Source organism: Amblyomma maculatum, chromosome 3 (genome assembly GCF_055883805.1).
Source record: "Amblyomma maculatum isolate TAMU_Amacu chromosome 3, ASM5588380v1, whole genome shotgun sequence".
Taxonomy (NCBI): domain Eukaryota; kingdom Metazoa; phylum Arthropoda; class Arachnida; order Ixodida; family Ixodidae; genus Amblyomma; species Amblyomma maculatum.
Genome location: NC_139346.1, coordinates 211,201,245 through 211,223,925, shown reverse-complemented (window position 1 = coordinate 211,223,925; position 22,681 = coordinate 211,201,245). Strand labels below are relative to the sequence as shown.

General features: G+C 42.5%; 1 protein-coding gene across 1 annotated transcript; it reads right to left on the bottom strand.

The window, feature by feature from the left end:
- Positions 1–365: 365 nt before the first annotated feature.
- On the bottom strand, positions 366–22,091 carry LOC146197628 (uncharacterized). The gene is made up of 2 exons (XM_084599537.1): positions 21,660–22,091; positions 366–3,092 (listed from the first exon to the last, which is right to left on the bottom strand). The coding sequence occupies exons 1-2, from the start codon at positions 21,953–21,955 to the stop codon at positions 2,957–2,959; spliced, it is 432 nt and encodes a 143-aa protein (XP_084455663.1). The 5' UTR covers positions 21,956–22,091; the 3' UTR covers positions 366–2,956.
- Positions 22,092–22,681: the final 590 nt, after the last annotated feature.

The window sequence follows — 22,681 nt, the reverse complement described above, 5'->3', positions numbered from 1 at the left end:
CGGGTAAATTACAGATTCAAGTTATTTACAAATGAGACTGCATTGACAGTAGGCCTTTATATCTCTGAGGACATAAAGCATGAGAACATAAACAATGATTGCTCGCTCATATTAGGCTTCACAAGACTACAGACTAAAATTTCTTGCATTTTGGCTCATTTCGGGCAAAAATTCTATCACTGCGCTTGCATAGGTTTATGTGTGAATTTCTTGAGAGAATCTTTTTTTCCTTTACAGGTGCTCCTCTGTTACATCTACATGCTCCTTTCCTACATGTAAAAACAGTCGAGCACGTCTATGATGCTGTATTTCTGCTTGCCCCATCAACACTACCTGTGCATGTCAACAGCATTTAAACGAGAAGCTTGTTAAAACAATGCCTTTATTTTGTGCGCATGGGAAACAGCACAGTCACTGCCACAAAGTTAACACAAAGCACATTCCAGTCTTCTTGCTTAGTGTTTCAGCCGCTTCTACCATCAGAAAATGAAGACAACATTGTGCAATAGTGAGGTAAAATAAACATCAGGAGAGAATACCCTTTCAGCAAGGTCTCAGATGTGACTGAACTTGGCCACATTAAGTTTACTCTGCTAGAAGAGAGCACAGAAAAACATGTTTAAACACACATAACCTTAAAACATGTCACATAGCACTCTGTAGGTATCAGCTTCAGGTTAACTAATCAGAAAACCTATGGAATACTCATTTTTACCTCACCAAATGTTGCAGCCAAGTTGCTGACATCAGCTACTTATATTCAGCTGCAGCAATCATGCAGGTAAAGGCTTCTATGTCTACTGTAATGCAACAGCCTTTCAGAGCCTTGGATGCTAGGACTCACTTTTCGTCTCTTGGCAGAAGTACACAGCTCTTCAATGGTAGCGAAAAGGCACAAATCGTAACGATACAAAGTAATTAGAGCTCATCACCATTAATTCACTTTTAATTCTTTATCTAAGATGTGCTGTTCCTGTCATACTTCTAAAGGCTGTATTTGCTGGCTTGGCATAATTCCGATACCATAAAGTGGCTGCATACCATGCAGCCCGCTATTGCATGACAAGATTTCTAAAACTTAGATGACTCAAAACCTAATTTTGAGGTCGGACGAATTCAGCATTTTCGGAAATGCCCCTACTTAAATCCGCAAAAGCTTGGTGCATGCTCTAAAGAAAAACTTGCATACCGCTGCAAATTGGAAAGTTGCTTAATTGCAAGGCTCTCAACATGAGAGATAGTAATGGTGGCGTTATTTTAAATGTGTCAGATCCTCTGAGCAATGCAAGCAATAGACACTGGACAATGCTACCAACACTGCTTGACTGTTTACATGATAGACCAAAAGCCATCCCATCACTGACCATGCCACTAAAGCTCTTACATGTTCACAGGGTTACAGATATGTTTGCTGCCCAGTGTAGCTTCAGAATACTGCACTGCTGCCAAATTGAACACTTATTACATTCTTTGCACCAGAAAATTCATCACCATAAGCCCTCAATACTGTGAAAGGCAACAATATGACACTATGTGAGCTTTTTCTTCTAAGTTGTGCAGTAACATACCATCATTATTTGTTTTATTTATTGACTGCTAAATAGTTTGTTTATGCAATCTGATAGTGTTCAACAGAGTGAAGAGGAAGCCAAAACAGGCTTGGCTATAATAGGCAGGAAGTATAACTCGCATTTAAAAAATGTGGCTCAAGTAAACATAGGCAGTTGGCAAAATAGTTTTTTAGTTGAAGTCCTATACATTTCGCATCTGGAGTAACACTCACTTGGGCTTCACAGCAACACATAAAAATACAAAAATTCTGTGATAAGGTTTCAAATTGTAAGGTGCAATAACGTAAAAAGAAATATCATCAAGCAAAAAAGAATAAGTGAAACAGAAGGCATAAATTAACATCTAAACATGGATTCTAGAAGTACAGCAGCTCTCGACACTGGCCAAGATGCTACTTTCATAAGCATGAAAAGGAATGCACAAGCCTCAAGAATTGCCATTTAAAAGAAGTAAACATACGCAAGTCACTTGTTCAGTTATGAGAGAAGAACTGTCACATACTTAAGCCAATAGTGCAAAGATCTCTGAATAGTAGAACATCTCATGGCAAACAAACCACTCATTTCCTGCTTCTGGAGAATGCATTGTGACTCGTTTTGTACTACCAGCACCTCATCTTTTGAGGCTGGGGGAGCTATTGTCATTGCTACTTGGGAGCCGATATGCACCTGGGGTGCTAGGAGCCCTACTGCATGGTAGATCAAACAAAACCAAACAAAGGCAGAATGAAACAAAGTGGGAAAATAAGTGAAACCAATGGCTGTGTCCCAGTCGGGCAACTATAGACACCCAAGCACCCAAGAAAATACAGTGCTCCAGATCCTTGAACCTCTTTTTCTCTGTATTCTCGGCTGTCAGTCCTGATTATACAAGGTATTCACACAGTGCCCATCATGATACAGATATATTTTTAGCTTCAAGTGGTTTTGAACAATATGACAAAAGCAAATGGAAAAATGACTGACACTGTTAGCTGCAAAACATACCCCAATTGCTTGTTTCTTTCCATTATGTCCAAAACAATGCCACGAGCTAAACTTGACAGGCCGTTAACACTTAGTAAAATATGGTCAACTAAAAGGCCTGTTATTACCTAGTACTTCACTACTTGGCAGAACTGGCTTGAACTCAGTTCAAACAGAAAAGCAATATTACACAAAAAGCAGGGTCAGCACAGAAGACTACTCCACTTCTTTTCAATGACAGAACCGCAATATCAAAAGCCCGGAACACTTGCACCTCACAGAATGCAGGCACATGAAGACTAGATGCAGAACCAGGCAAGTGTACGCAACTCCTATTGCAAACACCTGCCAGCTAGTGTCAAAAAAGGTAAGACACAGGAGGCACACACAATGCGTGGGCTGCTCCCCGCCACCAAGGCTCAGCGCTTGCCAGCTTCGAAAAGGGTTGTCTCTTCCTCTTCGTCATCTGCACGGTCCAACGGCTGCATTTCCAACTCGGCACTGTGGCTGGCTATGATGCCATACCTCCGTGTTTTACTCCGCCTGTACCTTGACCTGCAAGAGAAAGTTCAATTATACGGTGCCACAAACCAAGTCACAACAACATCTTATGGGAAGTCAATAATGTGGTTCTGCACAGTTCTCACAACTAGTTCTGGTAAAAGTTATGAAATGTCAGCTGCCTGCAAAGGACAAGACATAAGCAACAACAAATGCTTAGCCAGCTGTAAAAAGTAAGTGAGACATGCTGCACCCTAGTAGCTAATGTGCTCGAGACCAAGCCAGAATCGGGAAAAATGCTCCAATGCATTTGAATTGCTGTCTACGCACTTAAAAAAAAATGCTGTTCCAGATATATAAGTATGACACAATGAAAAAAAGTCTTATGGCATGGTCAAATAGGTTTCAAACAAATATTTTAGGTTTCGGCATTGACAGTCCTGTCCGTGATAATTATTTGTCAAGGACGGTGCCATGGAACAGTCTCACAGCCACCATGAAAAGCATCGGTCACAAAACTGAACGGGCTCAGGTCCGACAAGCAGAATTGTTTTGATTTTCTTCTACTTGAAACAAATGATCTCCATGATCACATAACACTTCACACTGATCAACACAATAAAAGTTCACAGAAGATCAATGAGATTCAAGTGGTATATATGAGAGAGTGTTAAAACAGTTCAGGATTCTAAATGAGCATGCAAAAGATTCAGGACCTATGTAAAAAAATTGCTTATTATTCCATAGTTGTTTGTGAATCATTTACTAGAAATTTTCAATTAGCTTGATGGCCTTTTATTAGCGGACATAGCTCTCACAAACAATCACAACTGATTTAACACAGCGAGAAACCTCTCAATACACATTTGAGGACTTAATGACCGAGAGCCGGCACACCAATGCACTTCCAATAAATCACAGCCCCACCATGTCACCTGCAAACCAGCACCTGCTGGTTCCTGCATGCTCGTGAATCTTCAGGCTATAAGGATTCAAATGGTGAAGGGGGCAAGTGATTCTTTGAGGCTGTGAGGCTGCAAGAAGTCGATGTTGAAGGACAGTTTTTTTAGACATAGGGATAATAAAGCTCAGTCTTTAAAAGAACTGCCATGAATCAGGATGCACGCACTCAATGAGTGGAAGATTCCATCCTCCCGTTTATACACTAAATACCATACGCAGTATGCCGCGGTGGATTCAACATCCTAGAGCAGCATTTAGGCTACCAGAGGCACTATAGAGAAAGGTACAAGATTAATTCAGACCATCAAGGTTTCTTTAATGTGCACTGGCATCACACAATAGCTTATCATTTTTCTATTTCACCTCCATAAAAATGCGATGCCAGGTTCTGCAGAGACTGAGCTAATAGAGCGGGTGAGAACACAACAGTATTAACCCTTTAAGGGCCTCATGACGAGTAGAGCTCGTCATGAGCGATCGCCGCCTTTTTGCTTATGACGAGCTGAGCTCGTCATGGGTGTTTGGCGACAATCTAAGCAGCTTTTGACGAGCCCAACTCGTCAAATGGTGCTTTCCTATTTAAAACATAGATGGCAGCATGTGTTCTGTGTTTTGTGCATTTTGTGCATGTACTGAGCAAGGTGTGTCCTGTGTTTCGTACATTTTCCCGTACTTTATAACAAACATGGCATCATCCGTGCGACATTCCAGTGCGGGAGAACATTATCCATCAGATGATGACAGTGCAAGTGATAAGGATGTAGACTTTGTTTTATTCTTCAAGTGAAGAAGATAGAGGTGACGTTTATACCGACAGTGAGTCTGAAGCGGAGGAGTGCAGCGAGGAGACGTTGGCCAGCTCCCACAATGGTGCCATGCTTTGAGTGCTATCACACAGGCAGCAATCTAAGCTAGTTTGATGTGAACTATGAAGGAATGGACAAGTGTACAGGACTATTCAAGGCATAACTTTTTTCTGCCCTTTTACTGACACTTATTTATTTATTTTTATATCAGTACTAAACGGAGCCACATATAGTGTATTACTGTAGGCAACAAGTAATGGTAAATAAAATGTTAATAGCTGCTGTATATTTTTTCGCAATTACTTTCCTATTTTACATATGCTATCGAAGCATTTTGCGTCATAAAAAAAATTGGCAATATTGGAACAGAATTTTTTTTGTATTAAAGCCCTTAAGGGGTTATTGGCTCCCATCTGTGGTTCCCCACGCAGATCCTCGAGTGTGCACATGGACTTTGCTACTCACTTAATTACTAATCTCTTGACTTGTGCATCCATATCTCCCACATACTCATTAGCATACAGCTGTAAGCTGTCACCTACATTATGTGAAAGACCACCAGAAACAGCTATAAAGCCCCCAGCTTTAACCAAGCTATATGAATGTTAATGTATGGCACCGGAGTAGTGTGCCTGAATTTGAATCCAAGAGTCTCGGATGGTTTGATTCCCACCTCACACTAGCTCCTGTGTTGTGTGATGTCATGTGGTCTCATGACATCACTCAACATAATGACTAATAAGTGCCCGATCATGTTACCTGCCAGCGTTTGTTTTCTTCACTTTTTCTTGCATGCTGACATACTCTGAGTTGAAAAAGGGGAAGGGGGGGAGGGGGAGGAGATGAGAAGCATCATTTTCGATCACTGATATATTCGGTTCTAATAAAGCTAGCTTAAAAATTTTTCCATTGCAGAGAGGACTGGTGGGATGCCTATTGCTTGTGTACATTTTCTAGTTTCAGTAATTATCCTTTCATGGGCCCTTTAAGACTTTCCAGGAAAGCACTTTTGCCCTGAGCTTACAATTATATGTCTGAATCGTGACGTAAGTTCCATTTTAAAACTGCATGCACACTTTTATCCTGTAAAGAAGACAATAAAAAGACAGCCTGATTGTTGGAAGGCATAGAAAACCTGTGCTTCACAGCACAAGAGGCAGCCAGTTTCATTTAGGTATGTTTTGGCTTTGTGTTTTGCATGCTCCCATCATTTCATTTTTGATGTGCCTCAGATTAGAAGTGCACAGCATCACAGGAAGTCCAAGTTCTCCTCGGAAGAAGTAGTACATGCCCCAGAAAAGAAAGCTTAAGCAAGGTTCTCAAAAAAATTCTGATATGGACATTTGTGGACCAGGGGTAGGGGAGTGGCTGTACAAATGGATGTCTTGAGGGAGAAAAATGACAGCAAAGATAGCTGCGCAGATTTTCTTTTCGGGCCCCCCTTGCAGCACATGGCACGACTCTAGATCGTTTGCTGCCTTTTTCTACACATAAATACCCCACTACAACTAGAGGTTTACGTTGGCCTTGTCTGAATGTGGGGCATTCAGTGGCACAGTACCATGGTGAAGAACAAAACATTTTGAAAACATAATGCAATAGACAAGAAGCTGCTGCACTAGTAATATTGAAACAAAAGGAAAATGCAGCTTTTTATAAACACAAACAATAATGAAAGTAAGTAAAGGAACGAAGCTGCAGCCACGCTGCCTACAAATAAAATTTTGTTACTTCAGCCTTCAAGAAAAATGTTCAAATTATCCAAAAGTTCACCTTATCAAATGGCCCTGAAAAATTACTGAAGATCGTTTGCATCAAAGCATTCTGAGCTGAGGAAGCACATTGCTGCAAGAGAGAAAAATATGAGTAGGCATAAGAACAGCTTGACTGGCCACATCATAGTCAAATAAAACTGTCGGCGGTGGGCGGTCGACTGAAATGGTGTGCGGTTGGCCTGAGAGATGGGGAGCAAAACCACTGCTGCCCACAAGGAGGGAAACCTGGTTATAAGGTGTTAAATACCATGGGTGCTTAATAATAAAAAAATATACAGTACCAAACACCATTTGGACCTAACTCTTTCTGTGCTTTATCCAAGTAAATAAACACAACGTCGGATGTTGGAAAGATCCACATTATTATTACCTGTGTAGCTTAACTGTACTTTTTCACACACAGTTTTCTCAAGCATTGAAACTGCCACAGCCACTAAATGACTGCCCTTTAAATGTGCCCCCCCCCCCCCCTTTTGCCCTATGGTGGTGCAGTGGTTAAGGTACTTGACTGCTGTGCTCCAAGGATGCGAGATCGAATCTCAGCTGCGGTGACTGCTTTTCAATGAAGGCGAAAAACAAGGCACCTATGTGATGTGCAATGTCAGTGCGCTGCAAAGCACTCCAGGCGGTTGAAATTTCCAGAGCCCTCCACTGCAGCATTTCTCATTGCATGAGGCACTTTGGGAAGTTAAATCCCATAAACCGCAAACCTTAAACATGCCTTTGTCTGGCTGTCAGGCGGTATCACTGATGTTCCGTATTTTTAATAAGCATCACGTTTTGCAGAGGTATCTAAGAATATTGTTACGGGCGGCAAGCCGCTGAAGAAAGACCATGATGGATAGAGATGAGAGGAGTTCAATGCCAGTGGACCTAGCACGAGCACTCCTGCCCATGCCACTGTCCGCTTCTTCTTTCTCATCCATAGCACTACCCGCGGCCAGCAAGAGATCGTCCCGATCGTGGACAAGGAAGAATTTTATAGTGGATCACATGTAGCACATGACAACAGGCGTGACTAGATGAGTGAAGACACAAAAGAAAAAAAGGTAATGGCTTGCCGCCATGATGATGACTGGATGAAGCCTGGCCTAGGAAGTTTTTCAGCCACAGGTCACCACTAACCCACGAACAAGTCACTGAAGAATTGCCATGACAGATAACGAAGAGATAAGTTCAATGAACGTCGGTGGCACTAGAGCAGGTGCTCCCGCCCTCGCCACTGCCCGCTCCTTCATCATCCGTTCCTTCTTCCTCGTCTGTAACAATATTCGAATCTCTCAATGTTCACTGTTCTGCGATCGTCTCAGCGTGTATGCAATTCTTGCTACACATACAGCTAGCTGGCACATCAGTCTGTGGCACAAGGCTTAACACTTCTTCATACGTGCCATGCGAAGCAGTAATGCTGACATATTTAAGGCAAAAGCCTTTCTTGCCTCATGCTTACTGTGACCAGAAAATATTTTTGCATATGTCAATCATCAAGAAATTGATAATAATGAAACTCAATCCCCAATAATTAATCATAATAATCATGATTTGACTAGACATGGTCACAGTTACTATTCGTAGTTAGTTATGGCTACAGTGTCTGAACATAACAGTTTAATAACAGCGTCATCACCGCTGTGATAACAGTATCATAATAACTAAATGCAGACGGCACCACTGCATGCCCAGACATGTCTGGACACGCCACGCGTTGGTAGAACTCCGTGTACAGCACAACGCAATAGATATGCAGGCACAGGCGTACAACCAGATCAGCAAGAGAAGAGAAGTGTTTTTGCATTGCCGCATGCAAGGAGGCTGAAGTGCTTCTCTGAATTTTCTGAATGAAGGGCAGCTCGGCTTGTTTACATTAAGAAATACAAAAGCAAAAAAAAAAAAAAAGAAAACGGAATTAACTGCACGAAACAGATTCTATGTTCTGTTTTTTTTTTCTTTTCTGTTACAATTCATGGCTCAATTCTCACTACTAATTAAAAACACCCATATGTAGCAGTATTCATATGTCACTCGTGGCAGTGTCTTAGCAATGTCAGTGGCCACATCTGGAGTTTTGCTTGCTAGTCGAGCCACCTCAGCTCCCCAAAAGCTTTGCAGGTTTTGTCGGATCAAGGGCACTGAAGTACACACCAGTACCGCAAGAGATTCGTTATTGAGCTTGGGAGCAGGATTATTCTCTGCAAGTGATAGCTTTAATTTCGGCTACTGCTAGAGCACATTGCTTGCCACGTTCCAGCAATCATGGAGTCTGCATTTACATCATAGTTTGCGTCATTTTCCCCTGCCATGTCATAGGGAAACGCAGTCTGAATCAGAGGGGCAGAAAAAACTTCTTAAACTTCAAATCGAAATATCTTAGCAATAAATGTGTTTTTCAGCAGGACAAGTAATGACGAAGTCGTGAAATGCTGCAATATTAAATTTTGCTAACATAAAAATTCTGATACAGCTGTTGTCAGCTGTCAGCACCAAGTTTTGAAGCGACAACTTGAAATGTCAGTGCAAAATACACCAGATGGAAGATGTAGAACCACATTATCAGCAGATCACTACTTCTGTATTCTTTCTGGAGAGGGCTGGCAATTTGAAAAGCAGGTGACAGATAAAAAGAATGGATCACATTGCTTACTCTTGCCTCTCAGAAATTTCTTCTGCCTCACATTTAAGCTGCATAAATATGCAACCCGTCATTTCCAAATTATTGCGAAATGCTGAACTGGTATATACCAACAGGTCAATCATTTTAAATTGTAGATTCGCTAGTCTACAAAACTGTCGACACATCGATAATCTGCCAGGCTGGCCAGGCTTTTTAATGCACTCACATCTGTGAGCTTGTTAAGCGCTCAGCAGTAGAATGGTAGTTCAAGGAGTCAAGAGTTTCGGAGCCACGATGTAGGTAGCCATATTAAAATGTGAGGCTGCCCCGGCCACAAGTGTTTTACGCTCCACATTTAGTATCACAAGCATCTTTTGCTTTATTACAACTTGGTGCTGTTGCTGAACACCATACCTGCCAACCTTGCGAGATATAAAATCAAGAGATTTTTTATTTGCGGCAGTGGGGGGAGGCGGGGTGAACTTTTAGGCAATGTCCAATGAGTCTTTTTACAGGGGCTGCGCAGTAGCAGACTTTGCTACCTTCAAAAATATGCCGGAGCAGTTTTGCTCAAAGCAAGTTCCAGACTAATGGAGCTTCACCAGCATCAGATGTTGGAGGGTTGTGTTCCACATTACTGAGTGGAATTCAGCTCTAGTTTGTTTCATTTATAGATTCCTAGCAGTGCTGCTTTTGCACTTTCTTGAAATCAGGCCAAAATAGGTGACATTTTGGGGGGACACGCGGAGACCCCTGTCTGTTTCTATTCTAGTTCACTCACTGTGAGACACGCCGACATCGCATCCATACGTTCTGCAAAATGTAAAACATCTGCCTTTTCTCGATGTCACAAACCATGAAAATTCAGAAGTATAAGATCACAAAAACTTCTGCAAATATCTCCGTTTAGGCTTTGATAGTGCTGCGACTTCAACGTTTTCGAGCAGACGAGAATTCTAACTTAACATTGTGCACCGCACGCAGGCAGCCTAGCTAGCTCTAAAGATACACACAAGCAGATGTAAACAGCAAACACGAAATGCAGCCAGCCAGCCAAACTTAATTTTGATTTGAATTGATTCAGTTTTGATCGCTAGTGGAGCCATTCATGGTGATGCTGGCAATTAAAATGCATCTGTAGATTTCATGGTGCCAACACAGTCTTGCATGGGCAGAGGCAACTCTTCCGCAGATATGGGTAATGGGTGTACACCAGAAAGTTCAGCCTAAAATTGGGCAAATCAAGATGGTTGGCAAATATGCTGAACACTGTCTATCATGGTTGTGCATGAGACGGAGCGAGCAGAGCGGGAAGGATTTAACCTGACTTCCTAAGTTGTTCATTAGGCATAGCAGATAAACGTAACCTAACCCACGTGAGATGAGCATACATGCCCATTAAATGCAAATGTAGAAAAAAGAAAGCAAGATGGTCTCCCTGGACAGTTTGGCATGCTTTCTGCGACGAGCATTTTTCATATGATCACAACTGTGAGCACCCGAAAAAGGATGTATAAGTTCTGCTCCTCTAACAAATGAATACCTAAAGCACATGCATGGCAGGCTGGAAGGGAGCACCTGGTCAAAAAGAGTTTTTCATCAGGTTCTACTGGGTGCTTTATCAGACTAACTGTGCTATCTTACAGCAACAAATTACCCTGTGATAAAGAATTTAACTAATTAGTTTATTAATATTATGGTAGAAGAAAATAGCACAGGAGACGGGACAAGGAAGTAAACAACACAAGCGCCGACTAACAACTGAATGTATTCAAAGCGTGAGCGTATGAATACACTGAGCGACAGATGTGCGGGAAGGAAAAAGAAGAAGAAGGGTCACAGCGTCAACACGAAAAAAATGCCATGCTCATTATTAAAAATAGGCAAGCTCGTGTTGTCTACTTCTTTGTCCAGTCTCCTGCACTATTTTCTTCTGCCATGATCAGTCACCAGTGCAGCTGTGGCGTAGCGGTAGAACATCCGCCTCGCATGCAAGAGGACCGGGGTTCAAATCCCGGTGCCGCGCAATTCTCCACCGGATTAAAAAAAAAAAAAAATCCATGTGTCGATGGAATTGCATAAACAGGTTTGGGGTGCGACCTGATGCCGGTGAACACCTCCTCACCAGAACAGGAGTTGGCCACACTGGTGCAGTAATTGGCCACAACCTCTCATGATAAGCTCCATAAAACCCTGGCCCTCAGTCAGCAGCGGCTCCGGAACAACTGACCACGGTGGCGGTCAGACCTGTGACGCAGCAGGGGGTGCTAAGAACTTCTGGCTCCGCTGGACAGGCCGCCATTGGAAACTGACCCTGGCAACGTTTAACGTTAGAACCCTAGCTAGTGAAGCTAGTTTAGCAGTGCTGTTAGAGGAACTAGAAGGTATGAAATGGGATGTCATAGGGCTTAGTGAGGTTAGGAGGCCGAATGAGGCATATACTGTACTGAAGGATGGGTATGTACTGTGTTATCGAGGCTTACCAGAGAGGCGACAACTAGGAGTAGGTTTCCTTGACAATAAGTATATAGCGGGTAATATAGATGAATTCTATAGTATTAATGAGAGGGTGGCAGGCATCGTAATTAGGCTTAATAAGCAGTATAAACTGAAGGTTGTACAAGCCTATGCACCTACATGTAGTTATGATGACCAGGCTGTTAAAAGCTTCTACGAGTATGTAGAATCGGCAATGCGAAAAGTAAAGACGCAGTATACTGTACTAATGGCCGACTTCAATGCCAAGAGGCAGTAGGTGACTATGGCATTGGCTCTAGGAATAGCAGGGGGGAGTTACTAGTTGAGTTTGCAGAGCGCAATAACTTAAGAATCATGAATACCTTCTTCAGCAAACGGAAGAACCGGAAATGGACATGGAAAAGTCCTAACGGGGAGACTAAAAATGAAATTGACTTCATAATGTGTTCCCCCGCCATTGTGCAAGATGTAGAGGTAATCGGGAAAGTGCGATCCAGTGACCACAAGATGGTGAGGTCCCGAATTAGCCTAAATCTGAAGAAGGAACGGAACAGATTAGTAAGAAAGAAACCCATCAATGAATTAGCGGTGAGGGGGAGGGCAGAAAAATTCAGGATCTCGCTACAGAATAGATACTCAGCTCTAACCGAGGATGACGACATTACCCTAGAAGCAATGAACAATAACTTCAGAGATATCATTACTGAGTGTGCTGTAGAAGTAGGCGGTAGGATAGTTAGAGAGGATACCGGTAAGCTGTCTAAGGAGACGAAAGATTTGATTAAGAAACGCCAGAGTATGAAAGCTTCCAATCCAACAGACCAGATCGAATTGGCCGAGATATCAAAGCTAATCAATAAGCGCAAAGTGGCTGATATAAGGAAGTATAACATAGAGAAAATTGAGCATTCTGTAAAGAACGGGGGAAGCCTTAAAGCGATAAAGAAGAAATTGGGCATAAGCAAAAACCAGATGTATGCGATAAGGGACAAGGCGGGCAACGTCATCACGAATATGGACAAGATAGTCAAAGTAGCCGAGGAATTCTATACAGATCTCTACAGCAGCCAAAGTAGTAAGGACCATAACGAGATTGGCGGCGGGGAAAAACAGTCAGACGTTCCACCAGTGATGAAGGACGAGGTCAAGAAAGTGTTAGAAACTATGAAAAGGGGGAAATCAGCTGGAGAGGATCAGATAACTACAGATTTGCTAAAAGACGGGGGGGGGGGGGGGGGGGGGGAAATCGTGCTAGAAAAACTGGCCACCCTGTATACGCAGGGCCTGGTGTCATCGATGGCGCCGGAACCATGGACGAATGCAAACATTATCCTCATTCATAAGAAAGAGGACTCTAAAGACCTTAAAAATTACAGACCAATCAGCTTACTGTCTGTTACGTATAAGGTATTTACTAAGGTAATCGCTAATAGAATCCGGACAAACCTTAGACTGCAATCAAGAAAAGGATCAAGCAGGTTTTCGGAAACGGTACTCTACTATCGATCATATCCATACCATCAATCAGGTGATAGAAAAATGCTCGGAATATAACCAGCCCTTATACATAGCATTCATTGATTACGAAAAAGCATTTGACTCAGTTGAAACATCGGCGGTGATGCAGGCATTGCGAAATCAGGGGGTAGACGAGCCGTACGTGAAAGTGCTGGAAGATATATATAGTGGCTGCACAGCAACCATAGTTCTGCATAAAGAAAGTAACAAAATTCCCATAAAGAAAGGTGTCAGGCAAGCAGACACAATCCCCCCAGTACTATTCACAGCTTGCTTAGAGGAAGTATTCAGAGACTTGGAATGGGAGCAGTTAGGAATAAGGGTAGATGGAGAATACCTCAGTAATCTGCGATTTGCTGATGACATTGCCTTGCTAAGCAACTCGGGGGATGAACTGCAAATAATTATTGATGACCTAGACAGGAAAAGTAGAAAGGTAGGCTTGAAAATCAATATGCAGAAGACTAAGGCAATGTTCAACAGCCTCGGGAAGGAACAGCAGTTTACATTAGGTAGCGAAGTACTGGAAGTAGTAGGCGATTATGTCTACTTAGGACAGGTAGTAACCGCAGATCCGGACCATGAAAAGGAAATAACAAGAAGAATAAGATTGGGATAGAGTGCCTTTGGCAAGCACTCGCAGATTATGACTAGCAGCTTACCGGTATCGCTCAAGAGGAAAGTATACAACAGTTGCATCTTACCTGTACTCACCTACGGGGCTGAAACGTGGAGGCTAACCAAGAGAGTTCTACATAAGTTGAGGACAACCCAGAGGGCTATGGAACGGAAAATGCTAGGGGTAACATTAAGAGATAGGAAGCGGGCAGAGTGGGTCAGAGAAATAACTCAAGTTATCGACATTCTAGTGGAAATTAAGAAGAAGAAATGGGCATGGGCAGGACATGTAGTGCGAAGAGAGGATAACCGATGGTCGATTAGGGTAACAAACTGGATTCCAAGAGAAAGAAAGCGTAGCAGGGGGCGGCAGAAAGTTAGGTGGGCGGATGAGGTTAAGAAGTTCGCGGGGGTCAAGTGGATGCAGCTAGCACAGAACCGGGTTAAGTGGAGAAATATGGGAGAGGCCTTCGCCCTGCAATGGGTATAGTCAGGCTGATGATGATGATGATGATCAGTCACCAACTCACCCAGCAACACACTTTGATGTAGTTTATTAGTTTTTCACGTTAATGTCAGCTAGCAAGCTACACAAGACACGACAAGTGCTGCATTTGCTAAAATAATCATTACAATCAATTCAATTTTTTTTTTTCATTATGACCCAGTGCTTCACAGGAATGGAAAGCTTATACTTCGTCAGCGAATAAAGAATTGTCAGCTATGAAAACCAGCAATTAATATCTTTGAAGAAACTTGAGTACACTGTTTTTTCCTAGCTTAATAATCACTGGTTTTTCCCTACATTGCATCTGCATCAAGTTATCGCAAGTTCCATGTAACTGTCAGCACAAAAAATCTGCACATCTAGTCATCCAGTAGTTAACAAGATAACCAAATGAGAAAATATTTTGGGGCATTTAAGCTCAGTATTACAAGGGTGTGATGCGACATCATAAATCGCTCTCGTCCATGGCTCACCTTGCTGTTCATTGTTGTGTATATAGAGATTCTGCACGCTTAATTACCAATTCCTTAACTTGTGCCCCAATACCTCACATATTCTTCTTAAGATACCGCCTTAATCTACCATGTCATCCAGCTGCTGGCAGTAAGTGGCCACCCAACATTGATATTAAGCTCTACTTTAACCAAGCCGCAAAAATGTGCCTGTATGGCCTAGGAGTAGCGTGCCTGACTGTGTCCCCAAAAGGCCCAGGAAGGATGATTCCTATCCCATCTTCCAACCACAAACAAGAAACTCGAGTCAGCACCTGCCCCCCAACTTTGTGACAGCAAGCAGTATCATTACATCATATAACCGACTGACTTAGCTATGTTATCTGCCAGCGAACACCTGCCGGAGCGATGTCCGCTATTTTTAGACAATGCCAGTCGTGCTGGCCTTGGATTTTCTGGAGAAAGGGGCATTTGCTGTCATTGCATTAATATTGGTTAGGAGACACTTGTTGCTATCCATCTGCAGTAAAAATGCAGGTGACTTACTAAAAGTCTTATCATCTCAGCAAGGCTTGGGATGGTTATTAGCAGAAATCACTCTGTGTGTATGGACAAGATTTCGTCCCTGTGAGCGTTAATGATGGTTACAAGACCATGCCGTGCGAATCGCTTGCACATCCTTTTGCCATAAAATTAGGTGTGTGGGCCGGACAAGAGCAAAAAACCAAGCGTGCACCTCGGCCGTGCTTGAAGCAGCAGCGGAAGCCGCGGCGAGTGGCCTACCTACAGTTCTGACAGCTTTGGTTAAAATGTCTAACAGCTTTCAGGAGCGCCACGCTCACACCATCACTCAGGTACACACTCGATTCCTATCTCAGTTCTGCTTCTGCACAGTTAGCAGGATATTTTTACGAAAGATCGCAGAAGCCCTACCAGATAGAGATAAAATATTAGGAACATTTAGCAATCATGCGCACCTTTTGCAGAGCAAATAGAAAATGAAAATTTGTTCACATTTGGCTAGTTGTTAACGGTCCAAGTCATTATGCGTCTGTGCCACTGTCTAAACTAAGCCAGAGCTTTCAAAGTTGTCTTCTCATTCTTCGCTATTGATATCATGAAAAAAAATTCTGACCCGGAGCAACTGACTGTCGCACTGGGCCCTGTGTATCTTATTCAACTGCCACTACAATCCTGTTTAAAATCTGTCATGTGTCACCGTATGCCGAGAAAAAGCAAACTAGGCCAATGCCAAAAAATCGAACTACATTTCAAGATGCGATACATGCTCCAACACACAGCGATTTGAGCTTGGTTAAGCATGCAAAATCATAGTGCGCCTTTGAGATATAAACTATGGAGCGGATCCAAAGGAATAAACTGATGCCACACCCTTAAGGCAGAGAATCAAGCTATGCCTCATGATTAGGAATTAAATCTAAAAACTAAAAAAATAAATAAATAAGATAAGTGAATTTCAATCTCTGCTCTGAGGATAACACAAAAAATGAGACAAGTGCACAATAAGTGAACCACAGCAAAAAAAAAAAAAAAAAAGAAAGATGCACTATCAAAACTATGCAATGCATCAAATATTGATAAAGACAATATTTTAGAACACCTGTTTCCAGGCCAATTCTAACATACACAAAGAGGAGCAGAAACTTTGGCGTGGTAACGTAAGCAAGGTTGAATACCTTGCTATGATATATGTCACAATGAAGGGTTCTAGACCTCAACTATGCGGGGTTCTTTAATAATAGGACTAACATTACATACTGCAATGATGCTTTTGCACTTTGTCTCCACAAACATGTGGCCACCATGGCCAGGATTCGAACTCATTACATTGGGCTGAATAAGTGATCACCAAAGCCACTGTGGCAGGCAAGTAAGGCATGTCAGCCAACTGCATGGTCCCAGAATCTTCTATAGCACTTCATAAATGAATCACTGCTGAAGATAATGTATCTCTAGTAAATAAGCACTTCCATGCAGATATGCTTCAATGAAAGGAAGAAAAATGATCTTAATTTGTTTCACTATAAGGCATCGCACTTGTTTGCCCTGTCTGGTTGAATGAAAACCGATGCAAGCACTAAATCCAATTTCCGTTTGTTGCTGACTGCATTGGATATTTATTGTTCAGGTAATGAATCTGCCATTGTGTTTCAAGTTTTGGAAGGATGCTTTCTTTCTTGGGTTATTAAGGAATACTGGATGTTTATTCCCCCAAAGAGAACAGAAAAAAAAAAAGAATGAGGACAAACATTGTCTCAGCTGAAGCAATTGCTTGTTCAGTCTCAAACTTCATACAGCGGTGGAAATAGACAGCAATATTTAGTGTGAAAGCATTGAACACTTGTGTGATTGAAGCTCGGCCAGCCATTGCCATCACAACTAGGACACTGAAGCGGTGACATTGAAGTGGAGCGATACTGAAGGTGTGACCAAGCGACACGAAATGAAGAGAGAACATGACAAAACGAAGATGGTACAAGCTGCTGAAACACCAGAAGACGGGCTGTGAAGCGGGAGGCAGACCGTAAACGAAAGCTTGTTAAAGCATATTGTTCAGCCAGAATGTTGTACCGCTTTTGCAACACCATTCAATTAACTATGCTTAAACATGCCTAACTTTTTTTTGTTTTACACTGCGTTTAGGTTAGACATCCACCTTAACTGGTGAGAGTTCATTAAAAGCAGCACAGTATGCTATGATGCTGGACCAAAAATGACTGTTTCTCAACAGTGGTGGCAGCAGCACCACCTCTCAGGTCTGAACGTTGGGGAGCCCACTTAGCATCTCACATTAGTCTGTTCTTGTTCTCATTAGATTGGGCTTTCTTCAGCCTGAGCAATGTTGTAAGGTGCAACGACTAAAGGTGCTGTTTAATATCATTAACAACAATACAAGATTAGCTTTCAATGCCTACATACAGGTCAATACCATGCAGCCCATATAAGGAAAGCACAACAGAACAGTTATAATTCCCCAATGCAGATAAAATGCACATATATCGACATTATTTTTTTTCCGAGAACCATATTCAAATGGAATGGACTGTCCCCTCGGAAGGCCAATTCAACATTTGCTTTGGTTTATGAGGTTTAACAAAGCGACTTAGGCTATGAGAAGCGTGGTAGTGGAGGGCTCCAGAAATTTCGACCACCTGGGGCTTTTTAATGAGTACTGACATCGCACAACCCACGGGCAACTTGCTCTTCGCATTGCTCTGCTGTCTGTGACTGCAGTGAGTGTTAGCTTCGTTTCTGCTATGTGCATCAAGACAACACCCAGTTTTCTCTGACAAATACACAAGAGCTTCTATAACTCTGCGCATGCCTTGCTACCGATGTAATATATTGTGTCTGGATACTTTTGATCTGCTTAAGCATTTTTTGTAATATGCACAAGAGTTTGTAGAAATTTGCCCATGCCTTGCTGCTGGTGCAATGCGTTGTATCTGTTTATTCACCATCGCAGTTCAATATATATCCTGCATGCGCCTGTCTGCATATACAATGTGTACTCTGTAGTCTCCTATTTTGGCTGCTACAGGACGGCTCACAAAATTGTAAAATAAAATAGAAATAAATATAATGCGAACTTTCAACAAATTCTCACTGGTTCAGGTGAGTACCCAACACAAACATAGTATAAAGCAAACCTCATCACCAAATGCCACCTGTGTATGACACTTCAGCGCGGCCAAGCCAGCGGGTTGTCTCGGGGAATTTCTTTTTTCTATTTTCTCTCAGCAGCATAGCATAACAATCAACTTAACTTGCTATACATGTTAAAGATAAATACTACCATTTTCACGTATCAATTTTTGAAGCACTGGTGTCTGATTTAGTGTGTAGATTCAAAACAACATCTGCATATTTCATTAAGAGCCTGACTAGTGTCTACTTAATAGTTTTCCCATTTCTATTTCTGCAGGCATGCCCAGGAAGAAAGAGTTCCACCTGAGTTCCATCAGCAAAGCCAACAATGTGGGCTCTGAGGCACATCATAGCACAAGGTCCCACATTAATTTCCAGTGCCAGTTGCTCTTCCGTGCACACAGAAATCTCAACTTGTGCCCCTTACTGCATTTAAGCTTCTTTGAAATGTGGTTTTAGGTGGTTGGTTTATAATGAACCAACAAATTACACGGTCACTGTGGTGAGCTGGTGGCTATGTAAGTTCTAATCCCAAAGAGACCACTCGCATGGAGAACAGAAATGCCAGCAATGTCACTGATTCTTGCATAATCTCAGAGACGTAACTACATTGCCATTCACTTCAAACTCGTTTTGAGCAGAATGTCATCAGTTTGAACTGACTGGCGGGGAGATCTTAAACCCAATTTCTTTGGCAATAAGTATTTCTTCTGCTGACGGAAAAATGTCGACAAAGGCAGAAAAATCTACAGAATCAAATTTCACTGACAATGGTAATTGGATGGGATTGGCCTAAAGGTTCCAATAAGAGACCACTGGTGTCATTAGTTTGGTATGAAAAAAATGCATCTTTGTACGCATGACCCTCATGTTCTGTGGATGATGATGACAGCGTTAGCTAGTGAATCAAGGCTCCCATCAGCCATATGCTTTATCATGCAACAGATACTACATAAAGGGCAAATCAGAATTGCAGACTTGAAAATCAGTATGAAGAATGCTAACACATGATCAAATGATGATGATTATACGCTCACGCCAGACGCCGAGCAGTTTGCTCAGCACGCTGAGGAAGCACGTCAAATTGCCTGCATTCACATTCAGCAACAGTAGAGCACGGATGCATGCCGCTACAATCTCTGTCATCAACACGTCACATACCATCCTGGACAGAAAGTTTGGGTGTGGACCCCGGTGCGCCGGCCTGGCTTATGTGATACGACATTAACAGAAGCGCCACTGCCAGACCTAGGTATGATCCCTACGTTATGTCTCGCACAGCATGTAACTGCACTGATCATGACAACAACTAAATTATGAACAGCGTGTATCAACATTCGTGGGGAAGCAGGCTTGGGCATTTTGGAGAAGCTCAGGGAACAGTAGTAAAGCCATTTTGGAGCAATAAAATGAGTTTGCAGCACGTTTCTAAGGTCAAACGCTTTTAATAAGTGCAAGTTTTGTTTCTGATAAAAAAATACCCGATTTTACTCCTTTCTATTCAGCATGCAATGGTTTGCTGACCCTTAAAGTAACACGACTGACCTGAGGAACAATTTGGAAAGGACTAGCAGCAAACTGAATGCTTGCTTTTATACTTCATCGCTAAAGTAAGTCTATTTCGACATGATCGAGTGAAACGTGGAGCCTATCACTTTGATGTGCTCAAGCACCACCACTAATTCGGAGTTCACATCAATGACCAGCCCATCTCCGCTCTCCTTGTGCATATGCTTTCTGATCCTATGCCTATGCTGAAAATTTCCAGGCACTGGTCAGTTGTAACTTCAGGAAAGATAGTCAGCACTCAAAGGTAGCCCTTTCTTCCCGATTCTTCTGCTTTATAGCCTTCTGCCAGTGAGTCCTCATGTTTTCACCTAAGCGACATAGGTGTTTTGTTAATTTAAACATGTTGGCAATAGGCCCTGCGTGGCTCTCCAACACTCTTGAGAATATGTGGAGTGAATGGCACCTTTGTTGTGTCACGCTCTTACTGTTCAAGTATGCTTTTGTGTGACCTAGGCTTGACATGCTTTGCACTAACAAAGGGGCGTGGTGGTGAAGTGCCTGCTTGTTTTCCCAGCTGCACCCTTAGAACGGCTCAAGTTGTTCTGCACTAGGACAACTGTCCCAATAGCTCGAGACACCCGCAATGACTGCTTCGCTCACTTCTCTCACCACCGGCAATTCAAAAGGCTTGGAAAAAATGTCAAATGCACGAAACATTTTTTCTTAATTATTTCTCTCTAATCGCTTGTGTATTGTTTTAAATTTTTTTCTACAAATATGTTATGCTCTATGCTTTTCTTGTTTATGAAACTTTTATAAGCATTAAGCTCAGAGCGGGGTGCATTATAACTGCCACCTTCGGGCTGCCTTTGTTTCGACTAAAGCGGCGCCTAGAGCGTGTACACGGAGCTCGCAGCATGCCACTGCACCAATGTGCTTCTCACTGTCACTTAATAAAATGCGTCGAATAACTTTTTTTTTAAGAAATATCATTAATAGCAATAATCCGTGTACTGATAAATTTGATGGCAGAACATCGAGACAGCCAGTTTGGTGATATTTTGGAGCAGTATGGGGCAGGAAAAGCAGCTTGGAGCAGAAAGGAGAAAATGGAGCAAATGGAGCAGCGATTCCACTCCTGCAACATCCGTCACGAGGCAAATGTGATTCCACATCCTGCAAACATTAACAGCGAGTGGTCACAAGGAGAATATGTTTGGCTTATGGGGTTTAATGTCCGAAGTAGAGTCGGGTTATGAATGACGCCGTAGTGGAGGGTTCGGAATAGCTTCAACCATTTAACACACAGTGATTTAGCTATCCGCACGCTTTCTGATTCAACAGCGTAGTGTGTTGTCTAAAAAAACTTTTCAGAAGATAAAGACAGCTTACAATAAACAAACAAATCAGTGTGATACGCGGTGCATTCAGCGGGTCATTCTAATAGACATACATAAATGACTAGGAGTTGGGCGACCAAAGCACCACCTTTGTTTAACGGCATGGATTACGTTCGCTAGCGCAGCACCCAGTATTAAAGAAGAGGCGACGAGCCCTGTGTTCACTCCAGCGACTTAGCACATATGCTAAAAAGTTTTACCTAGTGTTTAGTTCTTGGGCGCATAATAACTGGGTGCTCTCAGAGCTAAAGACAGGTGACGTGTTACCTGCGACACCAGCAGTAAACACCGGACTCTGCATGTCACATACATACCTCACTATTCGAACGACGAAATAAACGAGGATGATCATCATGACGCCCACGATCACGTAGAAAGCTCGCAGAACGACGCCATTCGCCTGTTCCATGCCTGCAATGTTGAAGAAGGTGGCGGTCGTACTATTCCTTCGGGTGGCATTTACAGCTGAGGTTACAACTTGTTCATGCACTGTCAGCGGAGAAGGCGTCGTCGTCTCCGCAACTGTCTTCGCATTTTTTGCTGCAGCTGAGACACTCAGCCAACAAGCAGCCGCAAACAGTGTGGTGAACATGGTCCCTCGCTTCTCCATTTGCTACACCAATCAAGTGTCACGCAGCAAACGTGCGAACTGTCCTGCCAAACGAAATGTTAACGCAGGAAACAGCGTCCATGCTGTCACGAGCTGATCCGCAGATTTCGCTTGCAGCGCAAAGACTGTTATTTCGACGGCAACCGGTAACTTTGTTATGATTTGCCACATTTTGTCATCATCATCAAAACTCAACTTTAAAGTGAAAAAAAAAACGCAGTCATAAATTTAGGCAAAAATAAAACAAAATATGCTTGCTGTGTACAAAATTTTATAAAGCAAAATGTTGTCGTTGTTAAGATTTATTTAAATAAATTTTTTGAAGCAGCTTAAGAACAATGCAATGATTCGAAGTATTGTTTCTCATATTTAAGCACATAAATGTCAAGTTGTATTACTGAGGGTTATTAAGTTATAAAACTTGTCATAGTTTTTTAGCTTCATCAAGCCTTAACAAAATTTGAATAGCTTGCCGCGCCATCTACAAACACGCTAAAGAAGCCTCTTGTTATTGCGTCGACTTTACCTCATGCAGTGACCTACCTCCTCATCGCTTCTTCCTCTACCCCGGGCTGCCCTGTTCCAGCAAGCTTGTCCGGTTTTCGCAACTCTAATCACCGCACCACAATTCGTCTAGCGTCTTTAGCAGAAACCTCTTGGGCGAGCACGCTTGGTACGCATAGCCCGCTGTTAGCCGAATGACGTTTCATTGAACCGGCGCGGCGA